General features: G+C 44.2%; 1 protein-coding gene across 2 annotated transcripts; it reads left to right on the top strand.

Moving 5' to 3' along the window:
- The first annotated feature begins 263 nt into the window (after nucleotides 1–263).
- Nucleotides 264–18,807, top strand: pdgfab (platelet-derived growth factor alpha polypeptide b). 2 transcript variants are annotated; one of them, XR_009784817.1, is made up of 7 exons: nucleotides 264–936; nucleotides 1,486–1,582; nucleotides 4,742–4,900; nucleotides 7,488–7,678; nucleotides 14,875–15,001; nucleotides 16,026–16,180; nucleotides 17,599–18,807. XR_009784817.1 is itself a non-coding variant. In XM_061749307.1 (6 exons), exons 1-6 carry the CDS (start codon nucleotides 874–876, stop codon nucleotides 17,610–17,612), a joined length of 651 nt encoding a protein of 216 aa, XP_061605291.1. In that variant the 5' UTR covers nucleotides 313–873; the 3' UTR covers nucleotides 17,613–18,807. The 2 variants fall into 2 exon arrangements, 1 of the variants encoding a protein (XP_061605291.1); XM_061749307.1 differs by lacking the exon at nucleotides 16,026–16,180 and having other exon boundaries at nucleotides 313–936.
- Nucleotides 18,808–26,828: the final 8,021 nt, after the last annotated feature.

Genomic DNA, 26,828 nt, shown 5'->3' with positions numbered 1-26,828 from the left:
AGTGTCAATGTCCAAATAGTCCCAAATGTTACAATGGCTTACAATAATATGAAACATACATTTTGAGGAATAAAACCTCTGTCTGTTTTGTAATAATCACTTGGGCCTAGTGTGCTACTGTATTTTAATGGTGGTACTTTGATACTCGAGTGTTTTTTGGGGTCGTGTAAAAGGTTTGAGGGCTGCCGGTGAAGAGGCGTGGTGGTGGTGGTGGTGGAGGGGGGGTTTGTGCTCCTTCCTCGGCCAGCCTCGCAGCTCCCCTGGCGGAGGGCGCCGCACCGTCAGGGAGTCGCGAGGGGAGGCGCAAATGTTGCGGAGCTGCACGCCGCCTCTCCGTATATTAAGCAGCCGCTCGCACGCTCGCCCTCAGTCCGTTTGCACTCCGGTGCGCGCTGTGGATGACGACAACTTCAACTCCCACCTTCACGCTCCTCCTTGGTGCATTTGTGATTTCCGACAGGATCTTCTCTACTGGATTACCTTTTTTATTATTATTATTATTCCAAAGAGAACTTTTAGAAAAGCCTTTTTCTAAAACAGTCAGGATTCGTGTGTGTGTGACGGACAAGTGCACCGCGCGTCTGGCTTGACTTGGGCTCGTCCCACTTTTTGAGGAGCTATGCCGAGCTGCGTCGCTCAGCTTGTCGCGCAGGAGTGACACACGCGCACACACACACACGCAAAACCAAAAACCAAAAGCCAATCCAATCAATCACACTTTCTTCCACGCAAATCTCGACCGGAGCAGCAGCATTCTCTCCCCCCCCCCCGCCGTGAGGGGATGGTCGAGGGTCCTCGGGGGCCAGGAGCGACTGCGCGGCTCCTCCACGACCGCTTCGTCTCGTTTGGGGTTCAGTCCAAATTCAAAAGGAGATGAGAGCCGCAATTTACTACTTCCTGCTGTGGACGACGTACCTGCTGCTGGCCACCGCTCAGGTAAGACCCTCCAAAAAAAAAACAACACGTGTGCGTTTGATGTGATTTAAGCCCCCCCCCCCCCCCCCCCCCCCCCTTTGAAAGAAAGCAGACTTGTCCAAGCCGCTCTGGTTATTTTGGGTTTTTGTTGCCTAATTTGTTTGTAGCCCGAGCCAAGTGGGCAAACTTGGTGGGAACTTGCAGCAGCAGCAGCAGCAGAGTGAAGCTTTGCTTGGTGTTGAGGCGCCTGCTGCTGCTGCACCAGCGCAACAAGTGCAAAAAAAAAAAAGAAAAAAAGCTGCGCTCTTTGCACACCAACTTGCTGCACCGCCAATTATGCAGTAAAAAAATAAATAAATGCGTATTTAAATACTTTGGACTCAAGAATTGTTCCCCATTGGCGCAGCAGAATGCAGCAGTGCGGTTGCAAAAAAAACAACCAAAAAAGCGTCCAAAGCGCTTCTTGAAGCAACAGAGCGTTTCCAATGACAATAAGAATCATAGGAATGATAACAGTTGCAGCTTTCTCTCCACTTGTCTAACTTGCTTCTGTCCCCGCTCGCGCCGAAGGAAGTGCACTTTCCCCAGGAGCTGATCGACAGATTGTCCCGCAGTGAAATCCACAGCATCAGCGACCTCCAGCGGCTGCTCGAAATTGACTCCGTAGGTAAATTCTGCCTCTTGATCCCTTTCTTGATTTTCAAAGTGTGCTTTGTGACCCCAACGGCATTATTTGGGTCGAAGTGACGTCACGCAATTTGGACCGTGGTCATAAATGTATTCTGCTTAGTCAGCAATGATCAGATCGGGTCAAAGTGCTTCGGTCTTGGATCGAGTCCAGACAATCGTCGGAATTGTCTTGATTCTAGTTGAGATGCGGCAGCGGCCCTTAAAAAAACAAAACAAAAAAAACAAAGAAAAGAAAAGAAATAAGATAAGGCATTTAAAATGCAGTGTGTGGAAACATGAAAAACTGTGTTGAATGCTGAGAGACAAACATTCGCATTAACGCCATGTAGTGTCTCCAAGATGACATGCTGAATGCTGAGAGATGAGCATGCATACTAGCATTTTTGTGTGTCCAAACTATTTGGCGTGTTGAATGCTGAGAGACGAGCGTGGCCGTTAACGCTATGCTGTGCATCCAAACACTTCTTTCTATGTCCAGTCCAAAGTATTTATTGTGTGTGAGTGCTGAGAGACAAGCACTCACTAACACTGTATTGTGTGTCCCAAACGAGCAATGATGAATGCTGAGAAACGTTTTTGCGTGTCCAAACAGTATTACAGCACACTATTTTGCATTGACTGCTGAGAGACGAGTCTCAACATTAACGCTGTATCGTGTATTAAAAAAGTGAGACAAGCATTCACGTGAATGCAAAAGTGCGTATCCACACTATTTGTACGGATGCTGAGAGATGAGCATTCATTCATACAGCGGCTTTCGTGCAGGCAAAATGTGTATTGTTTGCCGAATGCTGAGAGACAAGCGTCCACATTAGACAATGCGTAGGAACACTTTTCCGGAGCATCCAAACTATTCATTGCATGTGTAATGCTGAGAGACATGCCTCCGCATTATTGTTTGTTCAAGAGGACTTAATGCTGAGAGATGAGCAATCATTTTGACATTTTGTTTTGTGTGTGTCCAAGCTTTGATATGTGAATGCTGAGTGGCGAGCCTTCACATTGATGCTGTATTGTGCGTCCGCTACCTTTTTTTGAGTGAATGCTGAGAGACAAGCATTCACATTAACATTATATCAAGAGTTTAAAATGACTAAAGATGAATGCTGAAAGATGAGCTTTCATCTTGACACACTGGAACTATTTACTGCGAGTTGAATGCTGAGATACAATCCTTCACATTAACGCAATGGTGTTTCTGTAACATTTAATCAATCTTCTTATTGTGGGTTTCATGCTGAGACACAAACCTTTGCATTAACACTAAAGTGTGTCCACATTTGTTGAGTGAATGCTGATAGACAAGTCTTCACAATATTGTGTCCAAAATGTCTTATGCTAAATGCTAAGACATGAGCATTTATACTAACACTTGTTTTTTTTTTGCACGCCAAAACTATTGATTACTTGTTGAATGCTGAGACATTAGCATACATAGCAACACTTTTTTTTTTTTTTGGACTTTGAAGTTATTTACTGCGGGTTGAATGCTGCGAGATGAGCATTCCCAATATTGTGTGTCTAAAATGAGTTGTGTGCTGAATGCTGAGACATTTTCCTTTGCACGCCCAAACTCAATAGTGAGTGAATGCTGAAAGATGAGCATTCATACAAACAATTCTTTGGCACGTCCCAGCCATTTATTGTACTTTGAATGCTGAGATACAAGCCTCCACATTAGCGTGCGTCTATTGTAGGAGTTGTGGGGATGCCAGGACGTGTACATCAACGTGATATCGTGCGTCACATTTGGCCCGCGACGTCGCTTTTGTTGTGCTGCTCGCAGGTCGAGTTTGAACACGCAACGCAGGATAACAAGAGGAGTTTATGTAGTGTGTTTACGCGAAGGGCGCAGGTGACCCCACCCGCTGCGCAAACATCCAGACTGCGCGCAAACATCCACTCTCTGCTCTCAGCGGTGTTGGATGTGAGCACGGCTTTATTATTTTATTGCGGCGTCCTCTGCAATATTCAGGGCGGGGGGGGGGACCAAAACAAGCTTTATCAGATGAGTTGGAAAAAGCTGAGCAAGTCGCTTTCGTGGAAGAAAACATGTGGTTGTTCATTGCAAAGGTAAACGTTTGGCTAAACGAGAGACGTGAAAGCGCCAGCGAGGCGCAGGGGTTAATGGTGACGGAGTAGCAGCTGTCAAAATGAGCGTTTTGTGTCAATGTGCTGAGTCAGCTGGTTACTTCACGCCTGCAATGAAGAAGAGGCGACGTCAGAGGCTGCTCTTACAAATTCGCGTCACGTGACTCAAGCCGACGTCACTGTGCTTGAGTCAAACGTTACAGGAAGGAAGTTTATGATTATAATTTTACAATATTCATTATTTATGCTGTGACTGTATTTAATCAAATATTGATATTTACAGTATATATTATATTAGAATTTAAAGAATAGAATTAAATTCATTGTATTTTTTTATGCTGCACTGAAGTTGCAGCATAATAAAATAATAATAAAATATTTGTATTTAATTATGGATATTATTATATGATATGAAATACTTTGAAATTCTAGAGGAATTAAGGTTATATTTGTAATTCATTTTAAAATGTCTAATTGATTTCAGTTTAATGACATTACTTATTAATATTATTATGCTTATTTACTTTTGAATAGCTTTGATTTGATTTGGTTAGATCACTGTTATTATATTTGTTAATGTTCTACACTTATATGATTTGATTTTGAATTTGTTTTTATTCAAACAAACTCATTGATTTTAAATGTTTGCCATGATTAGATTATATTACTGTATTTAAAATGTGAGATTTTAATTATTTAGATGTAATATATAAATAGTTTTCATTTGATTTGGTTTCATTATAAAAAAGAATTGATTTGTCTTTTTTTGTTTTGTTTTCGAAAATAGATGATAATTAATTGATTGCACCAATTGCATCTTACTATTTCAGTTTCTAAAAATGGAACTCATTTTTATGCTGTACTGTAAGTTCATTGTGAAATAATATGAGTGATCAAATGCTTGCCATGATATATTGTGTGGACTTGTTTTTAAAGCTGCTTCAAATGTGTTGACCTTTTTCGTTTTTTTTTTTTGGAACCTGAGACTCTGCATGCGTAAAACCTGAACGCAATGTGAAACGTGGCTGCCTTGTGTTTTGACGAGGTACGGGAAACGATGTCATCGAGGAGCCCAAGCATCACAAGCACCACCACCACCACCAGCACCACCAGCAACACCAGCACAAGAATTCCTCCCGCCATCCGGGTTACTATAGCGACCTGAAGAGCTCGCAGCTACACAGCCGCCGCAAGAGGAGCCTCGGTAAGACCGACTAATATTCGCCCTTATATTTAGAGTTACTCTTCCTATTAATAGCCATCGCCGATGGTGTCGTGTTTAGCTCCAACTTGGCGACGGCGTGAATATTATTAGCGTGAAAGGTTTTGCTAGTAGTAGCTGTAGTATTCGCAGTCCTCGTCGTAGTGGTTTGCGTGTACATTTGGAAGCTGTAAATCAAGCCAGGTGGCATCTGGATTTGATCCAGATTGCGCACATACTGTGAACGTCACAAGGAAAATCCCATTTCCCTTTTGAACTGCGACTCAAAATGTTGTTACATCCCATTAGGTTCGACATCATAACAATTCACAAGCCATAAAAAAAAGAAACGTTTTCTATTTAAGTTACAATTAGACTTATCGTCCATGTCATTAAAATGAAATCTAATGAAATGGATGAAAAGTGTTGTCTATTATATTACATTGTTATATATTTTCTATAAATATTTTTGCATTGATTTTTTTTTTTTATTTTTTTTTGCTGCAGTTGCATTCGAAACACACTATTGCTGATACGCACAGATAACTAAAATATTTTTTCTGAATCGGATATTGTCATTTTCAAAATTGATTTTGTCTTATTTAATTGACACTTTAAATGAACCATTTTAAAAACCATCACGTGAGTATCATATTTATTATAATAAAACATTGAATTGTCTATTATGTATAATGGACATTGTTGATGTAAATTATAAGTATTATAATGAAATATTTTCTTTTAAAAAACTTAATTGTATAATTATTTAAAAAATTGTTTGACTTTCCTTATTTTATGTTAAAATGAATTGTATTTTATTTCCTTCATAGTTCTCTTGATTCTATTATTTTTCAATTCTACATTCAATTCAGACATTGTTGAGATATATATATATATTTTTTATAATGTAATATTTTATTCCCCCCCAAAATCTTAATTTTGCTGACATTTCATGAAAATGAAATAATTGTTTTTCTTCAGCATTTTTTCTTATATTTTTTAATTTTAAATTATACATAACACATAATTGAACATTTTATTTAAAACCCTTAATTTTAATATTATTTTTAAAAATTAATAGATTTGATTTTTCTGTTATGCTCAAGTTTCATAGTAATGGACATTACATTTTATTTTCTTCATAGAGCTTTCTTAATTTTACTATTTTAAATTTTATTCTACCTTGTTGGCATAATTTCAATATAATATGCAAGATAATATCATATTTTATTCAAAATAGCTTACTTTTCTTTTTTTTTAAAATACCTTTCTTTTCCATGTCTGCTGCGTTATGATTAATTCCGCAGGCGTGTCACCTTTTGCGTGTTAAAGCGACGGCACAAGCACTTGAGGTCCTCTTAAGACTCATTGCAGAGTAGACGAATATTTAGTGGCTTTTTAATGGCGGCGCAGCGAGTATTTATGGGCGCAGGGAGGATGCACTTTTTGATCAGAGGCGAGACTCGCGTCAGGAGAGGAATATGTCCTTAAGCGTGAAAATTCCAGACATTCAAGGCGTCGAGTTGCAGCTCGCCGAGGCCTTCCGTCGGATTTCTCCGTCAAATGTCGTGGGCCGCGATATCTGATGGAGGCGTGGAGAATTGCTTTGCTCCGCTTTCGTGTGACGTGCATGATGGGCTACGTTGAGTGTGCTGGAAGTGCTCCAAAAAGGGGAACATGCTGCACAACACAAATCAGAATCAAATTGCATGCGGAATAATTCAGAAATGCCCTTTTTAACGTGTATTTTGACGGTGTCCACATAAGCAGTGATGCTCCAATTTAATTTGATAAAATGTTGTTTTATTATTTTCAGAATGTTTTATATTATTTTCTCTAATTTAATTTAATAAAATGTTATTTTATTTTATTCTTTAAATAATTATTTTTAATTATATTTTATAGCTGTTCACATACATAAAATTTATTTTAATTGAATAAAATGCTATTTTATTTTATTTTGATTATTTTACTTATTTTATATTTTATTTTATTTTATAGCTTTTCACACCTGGAGAAGGTCGAATTTAATGAAATTACATTTTAATGTAATTTAATTCAAATTAATGATGCGTTTGATCGTATTTTGTAGTCGTTCACATAGGCGATGACACTCCCATTCATTTAAAACTAGTTTTTGCTATAATACTAATAATAATGAATAATACAACATTTTTTTGCTGTTATTTTCTGTGAAATACTTTTGATCTTTTCAATGCGGCTGGCTGGCAAGGCTCACTTCCTGTCTTGTGTGCAAGCGTGCCTTTATGACCTTTGCTTGGAGCACAACGTTGCCCGAGATGTCCAAAGAATTACGATTCAAGATGAAGTTAGTGGCCACTGCCTCAACCCCGATTGCTCAATAGTTGCGACTTTGGTGGCTAATGTGTACTCGACAAGCATTTTGGGTGTCTTCTGGCCAATGTCCGACGAGGTTGGGTGTGATCTGGGGCAAAGCGAGACGCGTTGGAGTGAGTCATCCAATAATCGTCAGCCAACGAATGCAACGAGCAGCCATCGAGCGGTCTGCCTCGGAAATTCGCCATTAATTGCGCCGCCCTTTTTTCTTCCCCTCCGTCTGTCCCTCCAGTGGAGGAGGCGGTCCCCGCGGCGTGCAAGACGCGGACGGTGATCTACGAGATCCCCAGGAGCCAGGTGGACCCCACGTCGGCCAACTTCCTGATATGGCCGCCCTGCGTGGAAGTCAAACGCTGCACGGGCTGCTGCAACACCAGCAACATGCGCTGCCAGGCCTCGCGCAAGCACCACCGCACCGTTAAGGTAGGCCACACGTTCCGGCGCTTGACCGCAAAACCTCTTCCTAGAAATTGTTGCTGAGGAATAAGAATGAAATGAAATAAAATGAACGTCCTGACTTCGTTCAACATTCAACCTGAGTCCATGTTTGAATTCAAACTTTGTTCGAGCAAACTTGCATTCACAACCTTGTTCATGCCCCCATCTGATCTTCCTCTTAAATAATCGAAAATCCATAAATGGATTTCTCATGGCCGTCTGGAGTCCGGCCACTGCGCAGCCATCTCGCCGCTCTCTCTCTGTCTGTTTGGCTCTTTGTCTTGTCCGGAAGCCTGGAAGACGCCATGTGACAAAGAACGAGGGACTGAAAGGGGCTGTTTTGTTTTTTTGCGCGGTTCCCAGAAACCTCCTCGCTCACTTCAAACACGTCCCCTTTCTGTTCAGCGTCAAGAGCGCGGACGGCGTGGCTCGAGATGAGTCAAAAAGTCGGCGCTATTTAGACATCGCTCAGTTCGGAGGCACGGCAGTCATGAGCTCAAGACAGACTTGGAACGTTTCTCGTCTTGTGTGTTTGACTCTGGACTCTATTGTCTGCACTCTTTAATCACTGGGATGACGCCGTGCCCTCGGTCACGGTGGGAATTCATGGGTGTTTTCTCACCAGAGTCCCCCTTCGGCGGGCCGTGCATTTGGCACCTGGGCCTAATCTTGAATGCCATACTATATGAAAATGCAATATCGTAGCACACGACATACATCATCATCAACAGCTCAGAATCAGTATTTCTCTAATAATGTGACAAGACCAGAGAGCCTGATGATTACATGCATTAATGTGTGCAGATCGCTAAAGAAGTGCTAGGCTAGTTGAATTTAGCTGTAACAAGTTTTGCTCCGACCAAGCAACCAGAGGACAGAAAAATGCCGACATCATCAAAGGGCAGCACTCTGCCTCTGTCTGTGAGGACAAATTTGAATTCTGTATCGGTCCATCACGGTAAAGAAGGAACTCAGCCGAAAGCCAAAGCGCTCGATTTATCGGTCGATCTACGTTCCTACCCTCAACTGAGGTTGTGACCGAAAGAACAAGACCGCGGATACAAGTGGCCAAAATGGGTTTCCTCAGACGAGAGTTGCTGCTCCTCCGCATCGAGAGGAGCCCGATGAGATGGCTCTGGCATCTGGTTAGAATGACTCTTGGACACCTCCCCGGTGAGGTGTTCCGGGCATGTCCCGCCGGGAAGAGGCCCATGGCACTTCCCAGGACACGCTGGAGAAACTACGTCTCCCGGCTGGCCTGGAAATTCCTCAGGATCCCTTGGAAAAGCTGGACCAAGTGGCTCGGGAGAGGGAGCTTCGGTTGCAGCCCCTGTGACCTGATAAGCGGAAGAAAATGGATTGCCAGATGGATGTAGGCCCGCAGAGAAGACCTTGTTGGCCCTGAACCGCCCACCGCTGGATTTGCGCACCGGATCTGGTTAGATGTTCTGGTTTTTAAATGTTCAGAAATGCTGACTCATGTGGAAGTGGGAGAGTCTGTCTGCACGCAAACATGTCTTATTTCTTTTGCGAGCCAGTTCGCCTCATCAATAGGAGCTCTGTTTGGGCTCAAACGAGACGGCGACTGGTGACCGAGCCTCCATCCAGACGGAATGCGTGCGTGGTCCGTGCCATTTTGTCCCCTGTGTGACACTGTTAGAACTCGGTAGCCAGCGGAAGGGAAAAGAATATGTGACCGGATAGATCTTTTAGTGTTTTGGGCCATGAAGACGCAAACAAATCACACTCGCATTCACACTTACAGAAAATGTAGAATCTTCAATGAATCTAACATGCGTGTTTTCCCGAAGCCGGAGTACCCTGAGAAAACCCACACAAGCACGTGGCGAGCATGCAAATGAGATTCAATCTCAGGCAAGATGCAGAATTCCGAGCCACTTGATCGCCGTGATGCCCTGAAATAAGTAATAAGCGATAATCACTGTATTGACAGTCACGATCGTGCACAATCGTGAAAAACACATTTCGTCACAGTGACAGTGTCAAGTTTTATTTCGATTCATTTTCTGAGTGAAGCTTCATTTCGATTCATTTTCTAAGTGCCCTCAGTGAATAGATGTCCACGTTTTGCTTCTCCTCACATTTATTAGAAATCAAAAAACGCCCCGTGCTTGTTTTACTTGCGCCGGACTGCGTCTAGGAAAAGAACACACTCCTGCCAGTTGGCATTTGTCCAAATACACCTTTATTCATGTACTTATTTATGTATTTATTCCCCCTTTTTTTTCCCTTTATGCTTTGGCTCCGTACTGTACAAGCCTGTCCTGTTAATCTGGCAGACAACTTTAATTAGGACGAGACGAGCACTAGAACATTTATGAGTCATTCACTCTTCTCCCTCTGTGTCCAGCTTTACTAATACTTTTCAGACAGGAAGTAAGTATGCTCCTGCATTCTTTTGCGCGTTGTGTACTTGTGTGCGCACGTATGAATAGCGATGCCTCTCTGTTTGTTCTTCCAGCAGTCAACAGGCCACGACACGGCTTGAACTATTCAGCTTTGGCCTCGCTCGCCCGTGAACGTGCGCAAATTGCGTTTGAGATCCTCATTGGAAAGCGAGTGTGAGACGCAGTCGTAGAGTGCAGACCTCCGTCAAGGCTAAACTATGAAGAAAAGACATTTGTTTGTGTGTTCCTTAGTGAGCAGGCTATTTTCTACCGTTGGGATTCCAGGGTGGACTGTTGTTCCAATTAAGCCATAATGAACCAAATGTCAAAAAGTGAGAATGAATTCCTCCCTCTGTATCTTTTTTTTTTGTATCACTTATTAATGCAAACCTTAAATTCTGACAGAGCCTGTTCAAAGTGTTGAATCTCATGGCGAACGTAGCGCACGATAGCGAACACTCTGACTTCCGTCAAGTCGTCTCAAGCTCACACCGTATAAGGTAGCCTCATCAAATCAAAATGGTGTATTTTGGCAACAAGTCACTTTTGATGTACAAGTATTTGGCAGAGGTCCTCGGGGGTCGTCGGCTCACATCTGTGTAAACCTAAGAGGGAGATTGTTTTCGTCTGTGTGTGTGTGTGTGTGACAGAGCGCGCGCTATGCTATGCTACGTAAACTCCCCCACCGCAGCGTGGCGACAAGGCCATTTGTGTGCGAGGAAGACGGGGCCGCAGAGTAATGAAGTGTTGATGGCTGCTCGATCAAAGCGGAGGCTTGACGGAGGCCAGGCGGATGTAGCCGCACGGCTGAGTGTGGGGGTCCCGGTCACTGCTCCCCCCCCCCCCCCACCATCCCAACCCTGACACACATGAACACTCTGCCTGTTACCTTGGCGACAGCAGGTCAGATACAGGACTCTCTCTCGCTCACAGTCTGTTTTACGTTAAAATAGAAGAAAATCACTAAGTAAACAGCTCACAAGAATAATATTTATACATATATATACATATTTAGAATTTGAGCAACTGTGCATGTGGCAACTGTGTAGAATTAATGAATACATATATATATATATATGCAAATAAGAAGGGCAAATTGTACAGTAGTCAACTATCAGCGATGGAGTGACAGCTGTACAGTAATAAATGGTTTGAAGCCCCTTTGCACGGACGGCATCGATGAAGAAGGATGTTTTTAGAAGATTTTAGGATCCCCACGGGTCACGGGAGGGTCCCGAGCAGGCCAAGGAGTCGCTCGAACAGCGCATCGCATCAGTGCTATTTTCGTATTCATTGGATTTTTTGTCTGCTATGATTTCATCGTCCGCTGCAGGAGTCCGATGGCGATACGAAGTTGTCGTTCACTCCCTCGCTCGCTCTTCCTCGCCCTTTCCACCCCTCCTCCATTGTTCTGCCGAGGATCATAAAGACGCCATTCTTTGATATTTGATCTCGTGCCTTCCGCTGCCCTCAGATATCCACATCTGGCGCTCCGTTATATTCAGGGAGTCGTGCCACGCGGGGTCTTTGCGGGCATCGCGGATGACCTCCAGACGTGATAAATGCGCCCCTTTCTTGTCGGTTAGGCGCCGCCCGCGATAACCTCGCCGCTCGTCAGCCCGAGCGCACGTTATGACGGGTTGAAGAAGAGGGCAGCAGTGGGCTGTCTGGCCGCTTTGTGGTTTCATTTCTTCTTTCTCTCCAGAAGATTCAGAGGGTTCCTTTTGGGTTCTTTCTGTTTCGCGGGGCACAAGCTCAGATTGTCTCGCTGGATGGGTCGCCATTGCACCCGCCCGCTTTCCGTCCCCGCGTTCTCTAAACAAACATGCAATTTTATTTATTTTCACTCCCTTTTTTGCGCCGCTTCCAAGTCTTCACGCCCCCGCGGTGCACATCCACATCCCCCGTTGTGTTTTCCTTGGAGGGCGTGAGTAAAACTTTCCCCTCCGTCATGCTCTCATCGGCGCTCAGGGAATTCCCAATTAAAGCCGAGCAAGACAATCGGCTTCACACAGAGGCTCTTGTCTGGGGGGGCCTGGGACGAAGCGAAGGGGGTTCACTTCCCAGAGCCTCCTGCCTCACCCCAACCCCGCGGATCGGATATCATTCCCCCAAGCCGCTCAAGGGACTCTTTCTCAGGGCCCCGGCTTTCTCAGGAGCAGTTTGATTTATACAAAGAGTAGGGGCCCCCTCGCCGTGCCATGGGGGTCTCTTTTTTTGATGTGTGTTTTATGTGGGAAGTCATTGACTCTACGCCGGATAAGAAGCCTTTGTACGCCGAGCGAAGAAATAAATCTTGCCGGGAAAGTAGGCGGTAGAGCCCGTGCCTTCCCTGTTAACACCTTTCCATAACACACACGCACGATATGGGAGAGAGTGTTGACAAAGTAGGCAGTGCAAGAGGTTGTTTGAGCAAAGTATTGTTGTGCACACATTCACAGCAATCGGAAGGGTGAGTCCTGCACAGCGCTTTCCACCTTGCTGCGGGAGGAACAAAGTGACCGGAGGGGCTCTCGACAAGCGGGGGCCATCGCGATAGCAGACTGCCGGTAGTTGTTTGTTGGCCAGCAAGCTTTTATGTGGGATCCCCGTCACCATTTACGTACAAAATATTCCCCTTCTATAAGATGTTTTTTGGGGACCACAGTGATCCTGTACCCAAGGATTGGCACTGATCTTCAAGAATTCTGTCAGTTGATTCTGATTAATTACCTCCTCAAGCAATTGAGGCAAAAAATAAAATAAATCGTGTGCACTACTTGGCTGCGATCAGCAGAGGAAGTTTTGATTCATTCTCAACCAGTTGGCTGTCTAACGAAGCAGAACAACACAAATGCCAGGTATGCGAAGATCGGCTACATCCAAGCTCAGGGTGGGAATCACAGGGTAACTCACGATATGACGTCATGATATTGCAACTCGCTCTGCTGGGCGTAAATTACCGATGCGGGAAGGGCCTCATTCCATCGGCATTTCAACACCGACTTGGAAACAGACGTTCAGAAGGGATAAGTTCATCACTCAGTTCCTCCAAAAGCCCAAACACTACTTAGACGTGCAGGAGTGTATCGATTGGTCCACAGAGAATCCGAACTTGTGGAAGAGCACAAAACTAAACTAAAGAACACTTAGACTGCGTCACGTTCCACGAAGGCCCTCCTGCATTCGAAAATCGCAGTGGAAACACCACAGATGCTGAACTGCACGACTCGCCGTCCTCCTTCTGTAGGCTCGAGCGCAACCTGATTGCGATGGTTCTGTCATCTCCATGTTGATTGAGTATTCCCGATGTTTTTTCCAGGTTAATTAATGTCTGGCCGACATACTGTCTTCATGTTTTGTTCAGAACAATAAACCCTTGATACAGTCTCCGTGGCCTTATCCGGCCCGTCGCTGTTTGCGTTTCTTCCGCGGGTAACCTAGAAACTTGACCTTAATAGGTAACACATAAATGTCATCCGACGCTGTTCATGATCACAGTCGGCCCCCTCGGCCCTCCTCCTCAAATAACCCCCTCGTGTTTGCAAAAACGCGGCGGAGGGGTTCGCCTTCACGCGCTGGGTCCGTCCCCCTCGCCGTGTCAAGGCCCGATAATGGCAAACACACCATCTCCGAGCCAGACGCCATTGTAATCTGTTTGCTCACTGCATACCTCCTGTGCTTGCTCACCCCCTTTTTATCCCCCCCCCCCCCCATCTTCTTCCTGCTTTCCCTACACTTTTATAAAGGCTGAAGCTTTCACTTCTATTGTAGCTGCCCCCCAGAGCTTTTGTTTCCCAGTATTGGCATGAGGAACATCGCGCTGCGTGAGTGTCAACACGCTTTGTTTTACCAGACAGACTCGGTATGTTCAATTGTCTGCGTGACTAATTCTCCACCGGGCACGGGGCCAGCGCAGGATGGAGGGGAGAACGCCTCTCCCGCCTTATGCCGACCGTATGACCAGAGACCCGCGGCCCGGAGGATTGTCGGTTCATATCCTCTCCGGTGCGGTGGGTGGTTGGGGCGGGGCGGGATATTGTTTCCATGTGCCCTTCGGGCCCTCGCTGACGAACGTGGAAGTTACCTGCCTGTAGCGCTTGGATAAGAGAATGAAAAAAAAAAAACATGTAGCCACCTCCGCTGTTACACAACCCGATAACCTCCAAGCTGCCTTGTCTGTACAGCTTTAATCATAGCGCTCCCAGGCTCAAGGCTCGGAATTCCTGCACTTCGTGTTGTTTGGTGCATTTCAAGTGGTTCTTCCCCTCTCTCGTCGTAATCAGTAAATCAGCCTGCGGGGGTGGGGTAGACCTCAAACGCATCAACAACTTTGGGAAGAACAAGAACGCTGATGACGAGCAAAGATCAGTGGTCACTTTGCTCGTCTCTTCGGGTGCACACAGTCCAGAACCTTGCAGAAAGTCTTTATGGCCAGGTGTCCTAATGCTTTCATATTGGTTAACATGTTGGGACAAGGTGTTGAGTTTGGGTGTGTGTCTGGAAGTGGGTGCTCTAGGCCTCAAGTTGAAGCGGGGGTGGTGGGGCTAGCGATGGGGGATTTCCCAGTCTGCCCCACAAGAACAAAGTCTGCTCCTCAGGCCGCAGGCCCCCCGCACCCACCCTTCAACTCTCCAATTTTGAGGGTCCTCCACGCCGTTCACTGTTTACACGTTTGATCAACTGCTCACAGAGCACCCAGACGAGCGGAAGTCAGCGCATCGACCTCGCAGGAATGTTTGCTTCTCCGTGTTCAGTGATGACCAAGCGTTCCCCTCCTCGTCGTCCTTACAGGTGGCCAAGGTGGAGTACGTCAAAAGGAGGCCCAAGCTGAAAGAGGTCTTCGTACGGTTAGAAGACCACCTGGAGTGCGTGTGCACGTCGCAGCATCACGTCGTGGAGCACGCCGACGCAGAAACAGGTAAACCCAATCCCCCGCTTCTCGGGCGCCCTTGTCGTGTAACCTTAATTAGGGTGTTTCCACACTGGCACCAGCATTTTCTCCTTTCGTCCGGTCCAGTTTGAACACATGATCAGTCCAAGACCGCCTTGTAGAGGCGGCCTTGGCACGGTTCTGAATTCTCGGGGTAATCCGACCTCAGTTCGATCAGGTAGTCTTTGGTTTAGCATGTATGCGGTTCACACGTTAGCAGCACATCTTCTGTTCACGAAGAGATGTCCACTTCCTTCAAGTGCACGTAGCTGTTTATTGCTGAACGATAGCGTTTTCCCGAGCAGACTGGCACACCTGTCAGGTGGCCGCCTGTTGCAAAAAACTGTCAAGTGTCAAACCCAAGACCCCCCACGAGATTTTGGGAAGCCTTTGAAAGACAATCTGTAACAAATCTGTCCCAAAAGGACTTTTGATACCAAATCCCTTTTCTTAAAATAAATGGAATAGTTGAACAGACCGATTTCCCTTGACTTTTCAATTGAGAACTTGTTATCCATCAATGAGTTTTTTATTAGTTTTTAATACGTATGATGAGGCGAAGATACATACTGCATATGGTTTGACAGTCGTAACCCTCTGAGGGAACTCGTAACTTCAACGTGGCCGTCACAAAAATGAGTTTTACTCCCCTGCTGTAAATCGCTCGTTTGTGTTTGTGTGTGTGTGTGTGTGTGTGTGTTGAGCCGGGATGTCCAAAGGCTGCTTGGCATGACACCAGGTAAACCCCCCCACCCGCACCCCCACCCAAACCACCCCCGCCCACCTCCTCCTCCCTTCAACCGGGGCCTTGATCTGAAGCCTTTCTCTCCCTCGGAGCAGATAAGTGCTCCGATAAGGCATCTGAAGTATTTATTAGTGTCATAGCTCTGCAGTTGCTGCTTCTATCCCAGGGGTCTTTCTGTATCATAAACCCTTGCTTCTTTTGCTTTTTAAACCCCCCTCCCCCCAACTCCCCCCTCCTTATCCACCCTCCCCGACTTTGTGCTTTCAGGCCACCGTAGGGCAAAAGGTAAAAAAAGGAAATCTAAAAAGCTAAGGGCCCGCAAGGATTTATTGGTGACGTAACACAAGTCGCACCCATTGCCCCGCCCACGCGCCCACCCCCCTCCAAGTCTCCCTCTCAATGGAAAGCTGTGAAGGGAACAGGTAGGCGTCCTGTCGCCTCGCCACCCGGGTGCCAATCACCGTCGAGCGACCAATCACGCGGCTTCCAGGGGGGCGCCGAGCTCCTCGATCACGACGATGCTGCATGCCCGCACTGATCCGAGGCATGCGCGCACATTTGTCGTCACTGTCATGTTGCCTGCGTGGGATTGTGCGCGCTAACATTATCTTTTTTTTCTTCTTCTTTTAAATCACCATTTGTAAGAAGCGGACCCTCGGAACTCAAACACAGTCTCGGCTGTTGGCTCTCTTGTTTTGTTTCTACTTTGATGATGAATTCTCCCCAGGAATAATGGATATAGTAGGGAAACAATATTTGCTTACCAACTGGACGGCGCATTAATTTGTACACCCTGAACTGGTCGCCGGCCAATCGCAGGGCGCATAGCAACAAACAACCATTCGCACTCACGTTGACACTTACGGGCAATTTAAAGTCTTCAGTCAACCTACCGCGCATGTTTTTTTGGGATGGAAACCGGAGTGCCCGGTGAAAACCAACGCTGGCACGGGGAGAACATGCAAACGCCACACAGGCGGGACCGGGATTTGAACCCCAGTCCCCAGAACTGTGAGGCAGATCAGCTAACCAGTCGTCCACTGTCCCAACAAGCCTAAAATAGAACAAAAGAAAATTGTGATAGTATACTTTTATTATAAATGGGGAAACAAGAAAATTGGGGTTAAAAATTCCATTTATTTATTCTTTTTATTTATTTATTTTTTTACTTTTTTGGGCACTCGGAAACACCGTACACTAAAGAAAAATGATCTAAAAGTCATGTTTTTTTACATGAAAAAAAAAATAAAAAGGAATACAGAAATAGAAATCAATGTAAACTATATGAAAAAGACAAATAACTGCAAAAAGTCATATTTACAGGCACGCCAACATTTAAAAAAAAATGTACTAACACAATTAAAACAATTAACATAAATGACATATTAAGACAAGATAAGAAAAAAGACAATTATTTATATTTCAAATAATATTTTTACATTTCATAGTGAAAAACAATTGTGTGCATTTTAAGCAAATCAAATGTGTGCAAAAAGTCCAACATTTAACGAGATAATAAAGCTTCCCAATATTTTGGGGAGTTTAGAAAAATATACTGTATATATATATATATATACACCAAATAAATGCAACAATATATACAGTAAATATATGTATAGCCAACTTCTGACTTTATTTCCAACTTTTGAAGCCGTTTTTTGGACCGTTGGAGTTCCGATGGTCCACATTTTTGGAAGAACACAGATCGAGAGTCCAGCGGCCAACACGCATGCAACCATGAATGAAACTGGGCACCAACAACAACTTGATTTCTTTTGTCTTATTATTTATTATTTGTTGTTGTTTTCTAACATTGCGCTCTCGTCTTTTTCCCCACCAGTGGACGTGAGGTGAGGACGTCAGCCTGGGCTCATCGTCGCTACACAAAAGAACTTTTCCTAATTAAGACTGACGAACTTAAGAAACAATGATGCCAAAGGTGCTTTTTTTTTAATGATTATTTTTTTGCTTAAAAAACAAAACAAATAAAAGACTACCCAGGGATGATGAGGAGCGAGCGACGCAAAGGGAGACGAAGAAAGGGATTTTCGTGTTTGGGACACTACGGCGGTGTTTGAACAAAGCGGCGGAGGACCTCCCGCAGGCCAACTCAAGTGCCCCGCCCCTCTTTTAAACGGACGCGGGACGAAAGACGCCGACCGTGTACAGAGCCGGACGCTCTTTACGAACGATTTATACACGTGGACGCTCCGGAGGACTCGTCCAATTTTCGCTATCGTCATCCTATTATTATTGACAGTGTATCGTCGAGTCTTGTGTACGCTTTGGATTAACGACGGGAGGAGACGCGGGGAAAAGCCAAGTAGCAGGAAGATGCTTTATTTTTGTTATGAAATATATTACGCTTACTTTTCATTGGTTATTGAATGTCTGTATTTAATCCATTTTCGGGCGAGAAAAGAAAAAGAAAAATGCTCCTTTAGGTGCGAAAATTAGGCGGACGCTATCGGGATTGTACGCGGACACGAGCTGTTTTTCAGCCGTATCACTGTAATGCTGATAAGGAGGATGCCCACCCAGTCTGCTGTAACACACACACACACACACACACACACACACACAGAGAGAGCAAAGTTCACCTTAAAGAGTGAATGAATAAGCAGAGCATGAATGAGCTCCTTGTTCGGGGCCCGGCTTTGCTCTCCACGCAATCCCCTCACACACATCACAAACACGCATCACAATGGCACGGAACAAACTGTTATTTTTGTGCAAGCGGTGTCAAAGCAAGCGAGTCGCCGTCCAAACGCGACGCTATCAGCTGAGACGACGCAAAGTCCCGCCGTCGTCGAGGGTGCTTTTATTTATACGCCACCACGTGTCTCGCCACTGTTTTTTTTTTTGTTGTTTTTTTTATTTTGCAATCCAATAACAAACAACAACAAAAATCAATTCATAATGTCATTTTTTTTTTTTTTTTTTTACAAAAAGAAAACAAAACAAAACCTTTCTTTATTGGATAAAGACAGCAATAATCATAATTTATCTATTTATGTTGAACAATAAATGTATTTCTGAATGAAGTGTTTCCGAGTCTCAATTCTTTTGTGTCTCGTCGTAGGATTTGCTGATAAAAGTACTCACAATTGGTACATAAACTGTAAAAAAAAAAAAAAAAAAACTCCAGTAAAGTATTAAAATATGCAAAAAAATCAAACATATTAGAATGAATCTTATTGCTATGCATACAGCCTGTATAAGCATGTTTTTATTCATGAACAGTTTTTTTTAACTAAGGTACAGTAGCGCTAAGAGCTATTTTTAAACACAAGTGCTATTTTTTTTTTAACTTTTATTTGCATTATATTTGAATTGAATCATTATGTAATAAAAGTTTTCTTTCCCTGTATTTAAGAGAAGGGTTGAAATTGGAGCATTTTCCTGACTAGATGTTGGAAAAAAACAATGTCATATATTTGAAAGAATTTATTGGAAGAGTCATCACTTGTCAGGGTTCCGACACATCTGAGATTTCCAAATTCCAAAACTTTTTCCAGACCCGAATTTCCAGACTTCTCTGTAAAATATTCAAAGAATTTGTGACATTTTAGTAAATGTATGCGTATCATTGTAATTCTTCATATTCCATTATTCCAAACCATACTTTGAAACCCTAACCCTGTTTTGAAACCAGAATTTGAAACCCTATGTTTTGAAACCCTAAGCCTGTTTTAAAACCCAAATTTGAAACCCTAATTCTCTTTTCAAACCCTACTTTGAAACCCTAACCATGTTTTGAAATTTCAAAATACACTAAAATAAAACAAAAAATCAAATCTACAAAATGCAGCACGGTGAACGAGTGGCTAGTGGCTCACAGTGGAGAGGTCCTAGCTTCAAATCTGAGCTGTTTGGGGTTTGCAATGTTTGAGAAAGCGGGTTGCCCGTTCTCGCGTGGGTGGGTTTTCTCCGGGTGCGCATTCCCCAAAAAACACGCACGTTCGCCTCATGGAGGACGCTCAACTTCCGTGATACGCGACGGTGGTGCTGAAGGATCCGGGAAATGTCATCTTTGAAGGCTTCCAGCTCGCCTCTTCATTTGAAATAATTCCTTACCTTATGAAATACGGCTTTTGATCTAAATTCCCCCCTTTCCTCCTAATTTCATTTTTCTTTTCAGCGCGGCCCTAAATCTCCTTTCCAGCCCATCCTTTCGCCGTAGGCGACGTGCTCGGCTCCGCTCATTCATGATGTCGCATTGAGAGTTTGTAATGGGAGCGCAGGAGAATGTGAAGGGGGAAGAGAAAGCAAAGTGGACTCAGGATGTGGATAATAAGTCGGGTGGGCGGCGCTAAGTGGACATGCTTTCATAAACAATGCCAGAGGGGGACCAGGAGGCAGACGAGGTGTAAAGAGGCTGTCTGAATGGCCCCTGTGTGTGTGCTTTCAAAAATCAAAGGCGCTCCCCTGGTGTGAAACATGGACCACTGGAATTTTGGGCGCCTTGACTACTGAAATGATTGGGCTACTGCCCATAATACACGGGGTCAGAGTTCAGGGCTCAGCGGGGGTCAGAAGGGGGGGCTGCTGCTGCTGGTGTAAAGTGGCAGAGTGCATTTAATTCTCCATTTGTGTTGACTGTAAACACATTTTGCTCCTGTGCGACAGTATCACATTTTTTTTTCCCACACCCAATCTGACAGTTTGAGTCTAATCTGGCCGACAATCGGATTCTTTCCTTCCCAGGTAGCAGCATTTTCAAGGCATTGTGGGAAAGCTTGGCTTTGAGAGAAGAAGCACACTGACACAGAGCGAAAAACACGAGCGATCAATAGAGTCGTCGACTAGGAATATTGATTCAATTTGTTTGTGTTTGTCAGGTATCGACAGAGAGCAGCTGCTTGGCTCAAGAAATGAAATTCACGTCATCAAATTCTTTTTTTTTCTTGCAATAAAATCAACAATAAAATAATATTACAACTTCTGACAAGTCTCTTAATATTACAACCTTTTGGAAAAAAAAAATCGGACAAATACACGGTGATTGAAAAGTCACTCCCAATTTTTAAATACTTGCAATTTATTAATATGTTGGAATATTTTTCTCAATTTTTTTCGCGTATGTTCCACGATTAAAGGAGCAAGTCTATTCTCCCAAACCGACCACTTTGGAAGAACTTGAAGGGCGAATACGAGGAGTTATGTCTTCCATCCCACAAGAGTTCCCAGGCGGCTTGAGAAACTGGTGGCCAACGCTGGCGCCCAAATCCAATTTCTAATCAAACTTCATTTCTCGTAAGAATTGAGAGATCAGAAATCAATTACAAGTAGTACTTCAAAATAGCGAGTTACTTTTCAATCACCCTTGTACTTAATTCCAACTTGTTTCTTGTAAAATTACAAAATCCGACAACATAAAATCTGTATTTTATCAAAAAATGGAAAGGGACTACAACCTTTTGGCATGACTAAAAGCAAGAATTTTCGCTTGGAATTAAAAAAAATTAAAATTTCATAATTTTTGGGCCTTTTATAGAAAAAACAATGCTTAATGCTCATAAGATGAGGATTGAACTCAAGAACAAAACTTTGAAAATGTTTGCATCCGGAAAAATAGGGTCTTTTTCTCATAGTATAATTTTCTTTCTTTTCAGCGCGACCCTAATCCTCCTCCGTAAACGCCCCCCCCCCCCGTTACGGTTCTCCTCTGTGCCCCCCAACCTGTGGCCTGTGGATTTTGAGGAAAGGCAGAGGTGGCCTTTGAAGATGGCGACAGCCAAGTTTGTCCTGGGCGGCGGTCATGAATGCGTCTCTTTGTCCACTTTCACGTCTTCGCATCCTGCGCCCCCAAAGCCCCCCGCCCACTCTTCCATCCCGCTCTCATGCCCTCGCCGGGGTGCCACCCCCCATCACACAAATGACCTTGCTAATTATGTATTTAAGGTATTTGGCTCCCGTGAAAACAACTTTGGGTAGGCGATGGAAGGTGATGGGGCGGAGAGGGAGGGGGGCGTTTCACGACGTGGGGTGGTCTCATGGTTATCATTACTGCCCGGCGTTTCGTGTAAACACTGGATTAGGGCAACGAGGGTTGATTAAGGAGAGGGGTGACGGCGGCGGGCTTGGCACGGGGGTCGCCAGCGCTCTTGGCTCTCCGGTTTCATCCGTGGGTGGCAATCCCTCAGGAACATTTGTCCCGAACGCACGCGCACATGTGACGGGGGACAGGTAATAATTTAAATGTGAACCAGGTGGGTTACGTTCGCATGGATGTAATCTGGCTGCTCCATCTCGATTTCAAAGTGAATGGACCAATCAACGTCTTTTCAGGAGACAGAACGCAAAGCGGGATAAAATCTTGCCAACGACAAAGAGGGCAGTGTGGATGCTCACGACGCCGCAGTTTTATCGCAACGTTAATAAAAGAAGATCAAAGAGAACAGGACCAATCCACCATGTACTTAAATCTTCTTCATGATGTATCCCATTGACTGCTAATGTCAACCAAACATCTTTTGTAGTACAACAAACTATCAGACTACAGATTTTTTTTTTTTTAACTTTTTCTTGAAAATTATGAATGATTTCCAAAAGAAAAACACAGTGTCAATATGGTACATTAGAGGTGGATAGGTCATTACGTAAGGAAAACAATTGCCGACGGTGGCCAGTAGACTAATGATGAGGTTACCTGCATTTACAGTGAACCAATAGAGTGAAGAGCCATTCATGCCTAGTTCAGACAATCAGATTTTAGCCCTGATATTGGCCCCATTAGCTAAAGCGGGCAATTTACCAGATCGAACCTGACATATTTTGTCGGCAACAACAAAACCTCTTGTAGTGTGACATAATCCACGACCTACGATATGGCCCTACGACGACAAAATGAAAAGTCTACCAGGTTTGATTTTTTTGGGATATCTTCCGTGTAGTGTGACATATCAACAACAAGGATTGCGTATTGTGACCACCGTATCGCCTCCCGTGCTTGCTGTTGTCAACACACTTGCACGCCGTCGTCAACATTTATTCACGTGCACAAAACAAAATTTACCGGAACTGATTTGACACAATGCTGGCATGTTTACGTACAACCATCAGTGCTAGCACTAGCTTGCAATGGTATATAACGTTTTGTTGCCTGCTTGCGGGCCGTATCGTATTAAAAGTACGTGAACATACCTCAAGCTATCCTTGAATGAACGTCCTCCCCATGACCACCACAAGTTTCCTTGTTCTGCCGTCGGCATGGTAACGAGTGTACCCGGTGACACGTTTTCTGGTTCCGCCTCTCCGACAATGTTTGATTTGACAAGATAAAGCCCCGTGGTCGTAAAAGACGGGATGCGGTGGTATCAGAATACATGTCGTGTAGTGTTGCCACTGTCTGACCGAGATACATCAAGATTTTATGGCAGTAGTGTGACAGTGCAAATGTGAAAGACCAAATTTGTCTTGTAGTCTGATCCAGGCCTAAGGCAAAATAAATTCGTCAAGTTGGTCTCTCTTTTGCAGTTACAGTATAAGATCTTTCACAACATCTGGGAGGACCAAGAATTTGGAGTGCGTCTGTGGGAACTTTTGTGAGATGGCCACGCTAACAATCTTCATTCCAGTCATTTCAGAAGGTGTTTGATGGGGTAAAAGTCAGGGCTCTAAAGTTCTTCCAAACCAAACTCATCCAAGCCTTTATGGACATGGTTTTAAGCACTGGAACTGAAAAGAGTCTTCCTCCCCAAACTGTTCCCACAAATTTTGAAGCATACAATCATCCAAATTGTCTTGGTAAGCGCAAGACTCAAGATTACTTGGGATCTAAGTGCTCTACTTTAACCCCTGATTGATCCAACTAACTGACTAAGTCAATATTTAGTCCATATAGTGCAGCTTTTGGCGACCTTACAGGTCCTATACTGTTAAATGGGTGAGGAAGGCGGGAGGGAAAGGAACTGCTGAGAGTGAATGTCTGTGAAGGTTCTAATGGGCCCTCAAGACTGCATGTGTTGTAATTATAAAGTCTGTGTGTATGTGTGTGTCTGTGTGTGTATGTGTGTGTGTGTGTGTGGGGGGGGGGGGGTTAGGGGGAGTGTTTTCCAGTGGGAGCGCAGCTAGCAAAACCAGTTTTTTCCTTTACACATCAAATAAATCAGAAGTGTTACAATTAGAATGAAGTGTTTGGTTTGTGGGAAGAAAGCAGGAAAGCTAGCGATGTGTCACTGCAGTCGGTGGTGGAATGAGGAGTGTGTGCATGTGTGTTTGTACAGTTATGTGTGTGAGGTCGGGAGTAGCCAGCCCCGGCCAACATTCTTGGGCGGCAGTATTATTAACTGTGGCGGAACCATTATCGCTGTTTACTTTGATCCGAGCCACCGTGAGAAGAGTAATGGCCTCAGCCGACCTGGCTCTCATTCGCTCTTTCCTGTTGGGAGAATCCTCCCTTGATCGAGCGGCGGTGACCAACGACCGGATGGAAGATACCAAACGGTGCTTTGTTGTTTGCGGAGCTGTGCGTGTATGGGAAGCGGTCCATGACCACACACACCGCCTAACTCGTGAGGGTATCTCAGCATAGACCTCACACTGGTTGGCAGGGGGCCGACACACCTGGAGACTGAAGAGTGATTCAATGGGATCGCACGAGAAACGATCATCACTAAGGAACGTTCACAATCAGTGTGTTTACCTAGCGTTACAGACATCTAATTGGGTTAAACCAAAGACAGAAACGGCTATCCTCAGATGGATTAATGATTGATCATCAAGCAGTTTCAAGCTCACCTCTCTGGTTCACAGTTCATTCAAATCCCCAGTGGTGTGCCCCAGGGCTCTCTCCTTGGTCTGCTGTGCTTCACGATCTAAATCCCTCTTGATTATCATTGCTATGCAGATGACCCAGGATGCAGCGACACCAGAAATTCATTCCGTTGTAGTCACGATTCAATGAGTGTTCCAAAGCTGGTCTTCTGGTGACTCCGAGAGCTAAAAAGAAGTCAGCAGGTTCTAAAGCAGTCTCTTTTCGGGATGATCTGGAATGCTCTACTCTGGAATTAGAGGGGTTACCTCCGTATTAATGTTTGAATCTTGACTTCAGACTTATTTCTCCACTCTGCATTTGTCTAAACCACACCTAGCATGCAACTTGTCTCACATCCTGCTTTACCCTTTCTGGATTTTGGCCTGTTTTATTACTGCTTTAATCTCTCCTACCAACCTCCCGTCCTGTTCAGAGAGGGGACTAGGTGGCGATAATCGAAGTGAGATTGTTGCTGTGAGGATACTACATCGGCCGACCGGGACATGATCTGAGGATGACCACTTTCCCTGGGAGGCGTCCACATGCGGCGCTTCATTTTATAAAATGGACTCTCGTGCCTAACATTGTAGAGCATCATATCACATTCTGAATGTTGCCCACGATGCATCCATTGCAGCCTGGTCAAACTGCAACTCAACTGGTTTTCCTCCATCTGGAAATGCTTCTCAAGGTCTCTTCTTTTTTTTTTTACCCCCTAAATGGGTTTTCTGAGTTTTTCCTTGCTCGAATGGGGGATTTAGACCAGGTGATGCTGATTTTTGTGAAGCGATAACGCTTAGCTAAAGATATAGACCAGTGTAAAAATGACACCAGAATGCACTAGAAATCACAAAACCGTAATAGTTTGGTTAAAACGTAGGAGCCGCAGATTCTGTATGGCAACTATGTATGACAGCTAAATTTTGTTTGTCTGCTTTTTGGTCAGATGCTAACATTGTAGCATTTTATGTTTTGGTGTGCGAACACACCCTTAGAAAAACAAACAGCATGCTTGTCATTGGTAATTGTCCACAAATTAGGAGTTTGTAACAGTTTGCCAATTATTAATTTGCATACAATATATAGTTTGCCAATGCTCATGACTGTGCCAGTGAGTCTTGTTGTCATGAAGATTGTGGATACTACACTATTATTTTTACAGTGGTTAAGCAGTCAGGGCATGTTTTGACATTTGATGTAACCCCCAAAATACAGCAATTTTCCACTAATTACAGTGCAGTAATTTCTCGACAAACTCCTACTCAATTCTCACAAGAACTGGCGCGACACATTTGTATATGAAAATTGTAGTTGCACTGCTCATTATTATGAATTATGAGGACAGCTGTACATATGTTTTGACGCGCTTGCTAATGTCCACCTCATTGTTTTGGTGTTGTGGCCTACTAACACAATTGTTGGCCAATGATCCTGTTACTTTCGTTCGTTGTCAAAACATTCAAATGAAGGGTAGTGGGGGGGGATTTGGCGGGAGATGTTCCGGTGCCCCCTTGGAAGGTTGGAGGCGTTTCCACACTTCAGCCTACAAACTACTGCAAGGTCCTTTTGGTCATATTTTCCACCTGCACCAGTTGCTTTGTATGCTTGACTGCATAATTACCAGGACGATTTCCAAGAGAGTGTGAGGAACCCCACTGGATTTTGGAACTGGATCTGTTTACCATGGCAGAAACAATATACTAGGCATGGCATGGGTGGAGTGACCGCTTGTTTTTCTCTGGTACAGAATGAGTTCATCTTGTTCTGACAAACCCTGTCAAGTGAATTCAGAGATTTGTTTCCAAATACATCATAGATGTTTGAAGAAGATTGCTGAAAACATTTATGAAGACTGAGAACTATGTAGTAAGGAAGTGTGGAGATATAGTGTTAAACTGTTTTTCACCATTTCAGTTTTCCTGATTTTTGAGGCGTTGCTAAAACTGTGCCCAGTGACGCAGGGTGTCCGGAATGAGTTGCACCCCCAAAACTTGCGTGCCTTTGTTCACATCAGAAAAAAAGTTGGGACAGGTGGCAAAAAAGACTGAGAAAGTTGAGGAATGCTCATCAAACACCTGTTTGGAACATCCCACAGGTGAACAGGCCAATTGGGAACAGGTAGGTGCCATCATTGGGTATAAAAGGAGTGTCCCTCAATTGCTCAGTCATTCACCTCTTTATGAACAAGTGCGTGAGAAAATAGTCGAACAGTTTAAGGACAACGTTCCTCAATGTACAATTGCAAGGAATTTAAGGATTTCATCATCTACGGTCCATAGCACCATCAAAAGGTTCAGCAAATCTGGAGAAAT

The sequence above is a fragment of the Phyllopteryx taeniolatus genome, chromosome 16 (assembly GCF_024500385.1).
Source record: "Phyllopteryx taeniolatus isolate TA_2022b chromosome 16, UOR_Ptae_1.2, whole genome shotgun sequence".
Taxonomy (NCBI): Eukaryota; Metazoa; Chordata; class Actinopteri; order Syngnathiformes; family Syngnathidae; genus Phyllopteryx; species Phyllopteryx taeniolatus.
The sequence above is the reverse complement of the archived record's forward strand: the minus strand, read 5'-3'. Positions and strand labels throughout refer to the sequence as shown.

What these genes read in the sequence shown, in the direction of transcription:
- pdgfab (XM_061749307.1), top strand. Translation starts at nt 874, where the DNA reads ATGAGAGCCGCAATTTACTACTTCCTGCTGTGGACGACGTACCTGCTG. An exon ending in TGCTGCTGGCCACCGCTCAG is followed by an intron (nt 937 to 1,485) that starts GTAAGACCCTCC and finishes CTCGCGCCGAAG; the next exon opens with GAAGTGCACTTTCCCCAGGA. An exon ending in CCGCCGCAAGAGGAGCCTCG is followed by an intron (nt 4,901 to 7,487) that starts GTAAGACCGACT and finishes CTGTCCCTCCAG; the next exon opens with TGGAGGAGGCGGTCCCCGCG.